The sequence below is a fragment of the Gregarina niphandrodes genome (assembly GCF_000223845.1).
Source record: "Gregarina niphandrodes unplaced genomic scaffold scaffold00039, whole genome shotgun sequence".
NCBI classification, from domain to species: domain Eukaryota; phylum Apicomplexa; class Conoidasida; order Eugregarinorida; family Gregarinidae; genus Gregarina; species Gregarina niphandrodes.
Genome location: NW_011645808.1, coordinates 43,731 through 50,758, shown reverse-complemented (window position 1 = coordinate 50,758; position 7,028 = coordinate 43,731). Strand labels below are relative to the sequence as shown.

Here is a 7,028-nt window from a genome sequence, read left to right as displayed (position 1 = left end):
AAGGGGCACGGGGCAGTGGGGGAAGGGCACGGGGCAGTGGGGGAAGGACAGTTGTTTTAGATGAGTAAATGGGATCCTAAGACCAACGAGGAATCGTGAAACCACTTTTTAAAAAATGCCAAGAGGCAGTTATGAACAGACTTTCTTGCCCAAGTATGACTTCGTGATTGGCGTAGATGAAGCAGGCCGGGGGCCTCTATGCGGTCCTGTTACTACGGCGGCTTTTTGCTGGTATGATTACGGGACTATACAGGATTATGATTGGACGGGAAAGATCAACGACTCAAAACAGATCAAAGAAGACGACCGGGAAAAATTATATGACTCCATCAGTAAATCTCCCCGTCGTCATGACAGTATTTTGTAGAGGATTCAAGCATCGACAAGAAGTACAGTTTCGATTTATACGATTGTGGTGCGGATGAGATAGATAGAATTAATATTCTTGCAGCGACTTTGGAATCAATGAAGAAAGCGGTGTATAAGGTGATGACCCGTATAATAGATGATCATAAGGACATGTGTAATATAAAGATGAAGGTGTTGGTGGACGGTGATAAGGTTCCTCCTGGGTTGGAGTACATGCGGGGAAGTTCCCTTTTTGCTCTACCGGTTCAGATCCAGGCAGTGACCGTTTCAGCGATTATTAAAGGTGACGCTAAAGTATTTTCTATAGGTGCGGCTAGCATTGTGGCCAAGGCCCACAGAGACCGGGTGATGCGCCGTTATGCAGTCGAATATAAAGGATATGATCTTGAGACCAATAAGGGTTATGGAACTGAGTTTCATCGGAAAGCAATTGCTCATATTGGACCATCATTCATTCATAGGTTGAGCTTTGAACCATGTTATTCCTGTATTGCTACCGGTACCTTTTCAGTGCCATCGGGAAGGAATTGGCTGGATGTAGAAAACCTCAAAACGGTTACCACTGTTAAGGAGAATAAAAGACAACCAAATCAAAAGGTCAAGAAACTTCCACTCAAAACCAGAAAACCACTACCTAACAAGTCCCACTCGGGACTTGCTAATAACAAGAAAAATCTTAGAACCAAAGTCAATAGATATTAATATTAATCATAATGAACTAATCATAGTGAACTAATCATAGTGAACTAATCATAATGAACTAATCATAGTGAACTAATGTCAATTAACCAATGTCAATTAACCAATGTAGAGCAGGATGATCGCTTGGTGAACACCGGAAAGTCCTAGCCTCGCACTTCTGTCACACGCACTTCTGTCACACGCACTTCTGTCACACGCACTTCTGTCACACGCATTCTGTCACACGCACTTCTCGGTATGATTGGCTTGGAGTTGTCGTCATACGAATGGAGTTCGACAATCTCTGTGTATGTAGACAGATATGCACGACAACTGGCCCACGGTTGATGAGAGCGCGAATTGGACAACAACAGGTTGAAGTACTAAGCGGTGGCAGGCTACAGTTGTCAAAGGTGCGTCGGAATAGCAAGTGTACGCTGGATTGCGTGTACTGGAGGGCCTCTCCCCTGTGAAATGGCTTGGCAGCTGTGAATGGTTTCGTGGGAGGCTGTTAGAAGTGTCGGTGGATGTACATCAAGAGATACCGACCTGCAGACGAGATACTGTACTGTACTGAATAAAGCGGTTCTTTGAGGAACCGCGAAGCAGACCCACATGTCCGGTAACAGACGCCATGTTAGGCCAATGCGAATACTGACGATTCTTTCCCCATCATCGTGATAGTGAAAGCCAAGCCAACTGTTCTTCCTTGTCTCGTTGAAGTTCACGGAACCCTTAGCCACTTCTCCTACTCGCCTAACCACAACAGCCAGCCATGTTACCAGTGGTAACATGGCCACTGTTCAATATCTCTTTCGTGTCACCAATAAGGTCGTGTGCGTGTTTGTGCACAGATCGTTTTTGTCATTTCGCGGCGGCGCAATGCCAAGCTTCAGTTGCAAAGCCCGAGCCTATTCTCTACCAAAAATCTTTTTCTTTTTCTGGGGGGCGGGGCAAGATATTTTCTTGATAAAAAAGGGCATGAGCAACGACGGGGACGATGTTGTGAAGACTGGCGAAGATGCAAAGATGACCAGTGACCTGAAGACCAGCGACCCGAAGGCTACTTCGTTGTTTGGTCAGAAGAAGAAGAAAAAGTCGCAGCACAAGTCTGAGGATAAAGACAAGGACATCGCTACAGAGTCGTTCGTGGACGGCTCCGGCCAGATGTTTGTGCCAGGCAAGGTCTACCCTTACGAATTCGTAGGCTGTCCCTCTTGGTGTAACCCCCGTCGTGTGTGCACACCCCGTTACACTTCCCTGCCTTCCGCTCCGAGCACTTCTCCGTTACTTTGCCCCCATTACGTTGCCCCCGTTACTTTGCCCCCATTACCTTGCCCCCGGTTGAGTGTGTCAAAGTGTGTCTTGTAGTTGTTGGAACGTGTGCACACGATGATCACGCAGCACAACCCGGACCTGCAAGCGTCGCGGCGTTATGTAATAAAGCCGCCGCAGGTGGGCCGTGTAGGTTCTAGACGCGTGGCTTGGACGAACTTCCAGGAGTTGTGCGATACGATGAAGCGCTCGTATGATCATGTGTGTCAGTTCGTGTTGTCGGAGCTGGGTACTGAGGGTTCTATTTCGGGCGATGGCCAGTTGGTGCTAAAGGGCCGCTATGGTACTAAGCATATTGAGTCTCTACTGCGCAAGTACATTACCGAATACGTCACTTGCTCGATGTGTCGCTCACCACAAACCACCGTCGAACGCGACCCGCGAACCAGACTCTACACCATCAGCTGTGCTGCCTGCGGAGCAAACCGATCTGTTACAGCCATCAAAAGCGGCTTCCATGCCGCCACCAGAGCCGACCGCAGAAAAGCCAAAGCCGCCCTGTAATATATTTTCTCATCTAGAACACCCTTCAGTCCCCGTCCTGAACACCTAATTGTCACTATCCCGACCAGACCATCAAAGAAGGGTGACTGGTCAGAGGGTGACTGGTTAGAGGGTGACTGGTCAGAGGGTGGCTGGTCAGGGATCCAAACCCAAGTCTAAACCCGATCCCGGCCGGGTCGACCGGGCGAACCGCTCAATGAGCGCGTTCGTATTCGCATACATCGGCGACACCAAAAAGGGTTCCCTCCGGGCACGGCAGTTGGCGACCAGCCGCGAGCCTCGCACTCCAGCTGAGTCGGGTTTTCTGGCTGAGCCGTGTCCTCCAACTGAATCGGTTCCTGAGTTCGGCGCAAGTAAGTCGGTTGGGTGATGTGCGTCGTCGGATTCAGAGTGTCCGGGACTCAGACCGAGGGCTCGTAGTGCAGTCCTGATCCGACCCTCACCCTGCAAGCCGGCAGACTGCGACCGGGCACCCTTCTGTCTTGGCCGCAGTCGGTCGGGCAGGAACCGGTCGGGTCGGAGCAGTTCGGGAGTGAGCTCGTCGGAGTGAAGGCGGCCGGAAGGCGGTGCGGCCAGTGACTCCAACGTGGGCGTTGGGTTTAGTATCCCAAGACGGGCGAATAAACGCCGCCGGCCAGGACTAAGTCGCCCGTCGGGTCGACCTAGCAAATAGCGGGGCCCAAAGCGGGGGCTTGGAGCGGGTATCAGGATGGGGGAACTTTGTAGCCGCGGAGTGGGGCGTTTCGCAGCCCTTCGTTTCATGCGTCGCACACGTGTCGTGGATGTTTGAGAACCTACCCCCTTCAGGTCCCAGCCCGGATCGAGCTGCTCTGGAACCCGGTCCTGGCCCCGGTTCCGATCCTGGTCCTGGTCTCGGCCCTGGTCCTGGTCCTGGTCCTGGGCGCAGAGATCGGCCAGCAATCTCGAGTCGTCGCCACCGGATGGCCCTCCGGCCGTCCTACTACCTTCCTGCGAAACACCTTGCCGGTGATCACCTTGCTGGTGGTCACCTTGCTGGTGGTCACCTTGTTGGTTGAAGAGCCGGTTTTGGAGGCCTTCACCGAATGAGCTGAGATAAGACAGTGGACTCATGTCTGGGTTGCAGCCCGGCTCCTCATCTCGGGGCCCGCAGCGGTTCATGATGGATCCGACCGCCGCGAGGGCACCCATGCCGGTCGCCGCTACCCTCGACTGGGCGGAACGGAGCAGCTCTTTAGACTTGTCGGCCCAGCTCGAACTCTGTTCAGAACCGTGGTGCCGCGTCACCCCGTTCTCTGAGCTATCTTGCCGTGGGTTCTCGTGTCGTGGGTTCTCGTGTCGTGGGTTTGATGACAAGGACGCCATCACCTCGGCCTTCGACCACCGAACTGAAGGCTGAGAGCCCGCTGGCTCAGACCTGGCACTAGCTGTTTCAGAAGAACTTAGTTCCGTACAACTTCGATCATCGCTGCCCCGCTGGCCACGGAGCTCAACGCTGCGGCACGGGGCAGACCTACGACGATGGTCGACGAAGGACTTGCCCCTGGTAGCGAAGCTCCCGCTGCTGTCGTCGCTGCAGCCCTCGTGACCGCCATAAGAGCTGTCGGACTCGGGCAAATGATTGAGCCAGCTATTGCCAGCCCGGTTCCGGCCGCTCGATATGGGCAGGGTGTGATCCCCTGATCTCCCGTCCCCGATTCTGCGATCCCCTGGCCTCCCGTCACTTGACACATCCGGGTCTTCGGTCCCTTCCGCCTCGCCCGTCTTAGCGAGACGGGCCACTTTGGTTGGGTAAAAGGGACTGAAGGTGTTGGAGAGGCAACTGAGCCAGGTCGCGGAGGGCGCGGCCTGGGCCGGGAGGTTGGGTTTCTGCTCCCAGTTGGCAGGTGGATGGCGCCGGACTGCACTGAGCCCAGGCAGAGCGCCGTGTCCTTCGAGAATTTCAGTCACGAGCGGGTCATCTGCAATAGTGATTGCGCAGGAGCCCCGTGCATCCCGGTCCGACTCCGGGTCGGTGTCTCGATCTCGGCCTGGCGCCTGACCGCCGCCTTGCTCCTGACCCCCCGCCTGGTCGCACTCTTGGTCGCACTCTTGGTCGCGCTCTTGGTGGGAGTCCGGGTGGTCAGGAGGCGGGACCGCGGTAGGAGGGGTACTCGGGACGGCCGGCGGGGCTGACTGGGGTATTGGGGGTTGCCGGTTGAAGACGTGTCGGCCGATGACCACAGCGACGTGTTCGTGTTGCACGGGATATGGTTCACTCCAGGTGGTGGGCATGGGGACCATGCCGGTGAGAATGGCGGCCAGAAGGTATGCAACACAGCCACAAAGTACGACCCCATTCACCGTTTTGCCCAACTGCCGTTCCATCCACACGTCCGCCTCCCAGTTAAGGTAGTTCGACCAAAAGAGCCAGCTGACCCCAGACGCCGGACCGACGGCTAAGCCTGGAGCCATACCGGGGCCGTACGCCCCTCTCCCATCCCAGTCCCTAAAGCTGGAATTTGATGGTCTGGGACTCCAAGCCCCGGGACTCCGGCCTTTGGGGTTCCAGGGTCCGTCTTTATGCGTGGTCAAAACCAGCTTGAGCCAGACCGCCTTGAGATCCGGCAAACTCAACGGTTGATCCAACACACTGCCCAAAATTTGTGCCCACTGTTGCTCATACCCCGACCGCTCCTGCGGCCCGGATGCACCACTGCCGCTTAAGATTATGGTGTACTTCTCCTCACTACTCAGGCCCTCCGCCACGGCTCCATAGTCTCCCGCGGCCGTGGCCAACACCGACTCGCCGATGCGAAGGCCGCCCACCGACGGCCGCTCTCCCCGCTCACCGGTGGACGACTGACCGGTGGACGACTGACCGGTGGACGACTGACCGGTAGACGACTTATCGGGCGACACTACCGCGGTGCCCCAGACGCTTTCGTCTTGTCGTTCTAGCGCCCGCTCATAATGCCGCAGCGCCTCGAGCAAAGTCTTGCGACTGAGCCGCTGCTGTGCGTACCCGGTGCCCTGAAAAATGGCAGGGTCCACGTCAATCAAGTGCCTCGGTAGCGTGCTCTTAAGGTCCGTCGTTGTCAGCGCCAGGATGAAAATCACCGGTAGCAACGTCAACAAAACGCGCTTAATCATACATGTATTCATCCACTCGCGTGTCCACTTCCGGATGTTCACTTCCGGATGTTCACAAACGCAACGCTGGCCTGGTATCCCGCGGGTGCGAACAGGTCGAATTTGCACCACATTGGATTGAGTAGGTTGAGCTTGAGGTAGTTGCCGTAGACGACGGGCACCTCGTTCTGTATGAGTTCTTTGAAGAGCACGAGGTGTGAATGACTCTCATAGTCTTCACCAAACGCGTCGGGTGGAGGGTGCTTATCCATGAGCTCTTTGAAGAGTGCGTCCTTGCGCTCTTCGGTCTTTTGGAGGTCTTCGGCCTTTCGGTTTTCGGTTATGTGCGAGGTGAGTTGCTGGAGCTCTTCTTGAGTGGAGGCGGTGGCGACGCATACAGCAGTGCCGACGACAGCGGGAAGCGCGGGGTCGCGAAGCCAGTGGTCGAGTTCGACGCGTGTTAGAGCGTTGGAACAGCGACTGCCGAGGAGCGATCCGCAGTCGGCATAGAGATCGGCGCTGTGTCTGACGCCGGGTCGTGTGCGGTTTTCTGTCTTTGTGAGTGCGTCTAGACGGAGCCCAACCGCGACGTCGGCGCCTCCGAAGATGCCCACGGGTCGCGTCAGCGTGATGCGGAAGGGCTCCGTCGAGTCTGCCGCCGTCACAACTGCCACCGCACGGGTATCCACTCGCATCTCGCCGCGCCCCAACCCCGAAGTAGCCGTCGTCTCTAGCCCCGCCGCAGCCACCTGCACACGTGCCAATGCCGCTTTGTCAAAATACAGCCGGTGTGGACTTATTGTCAAGTGCGTCTCCGGACTTTGCAAACGAATTGCCGCATGCCGACTGAAATAACACACACGTGTGTGTGCAAACACCCAAAACACGTGTGCAAACAGTCACCGGCCGGTGGTCATGTTCTTACGCTGATCGGTCAATGGTCGTAGTTGTAGTTGCGACCAGGTACACCGCCGTGAGCACTGACAGAACTGCGTTCCAAAACGCCCACTGAAACCCAACACTGTTGAGGGGGGGGGGACCGCTTGGGG

General features: G+C 55.7%; 4 protein-coding genes across 4 annotated transcripts; 2 read left to right on the top strand and 2 right to left on the bottom strand.

Moving 5' to 3' along the window:
* Positions 1 to 115: 115 nt before the first annotated feature.
* GNI_142540 (ribonuclease HII) lies at positions 116 to 1,071 on the top strand (the record flags this gene model as incomplete). The annotated part of the gene is made up of 2 exons (XM_011134322.1): positions 116 to 332; positions 368 to 1,071. 2 exons carry the CDS (start codon positions 116 to 118, stop codon positions 1,069 to 1,071), a joined length of 921 nt encoding a protein of 306 aa, XP_011132624.1.
* Positions 1,072 to 2,031: 960 nt separating this feature from the next.
* GNI_142530 (eukaryotic translation initiation factor 2 subunit beta) lies at positions 2,032 to 2,889 on the top strand (the record flags this gene model as incomplete). Its single annotated transcript, XM_011134321.1, has 2 exons — positions 2,032 to 2,253; positions 2,422 to 2,889. 2 exons carry the CDS (start codon positions 2,032 to 2,034, stop codon positions 2,887 to 2,889), a joined length of 690 nt encoding a protein of 229 aa, XP_011132623.1.
* Positions 2,890 to 3,024: 135 nt separating this feature from the next.
* GNI_142520 (putative transmembrane protein) lies at positions 3,025 to 6,000 on the bottom strand (the record flags this gene model as incomplete). The annotated part of the gene is made up of 1 exon (XM_011134320.1): positions 3,025 to 6,000. The coding sequence occupies one exon, from the start codon at positions 5,998 to 6,000 to the stop codon at positions 3,025 to 3,027; it is 2,976 nt and encodes a 991-aa protein (XP_011132622.1).
* Positions 6,001 to 6,038: 38 nt separating this feature from the next.
* GNI_142510 (hypothetical protein) lies at positions 6,039 to 6,674 on the bottom strand (the record flags this gene model as incomplete). Its single annotated transcript, XM_011134319.1, has 1 exon — positions 6,039 to 6,674. One exon carries the CDS (start codon positions 6,672 to 6,674, stop codon positions 6,039 to 6,041), a length of 636 nt encoding a protein of 211 aa, XP_011132621.1.
* Between the last annotated feature and the right edge of the window lie 354 nt (positions 6,675 to 7,028).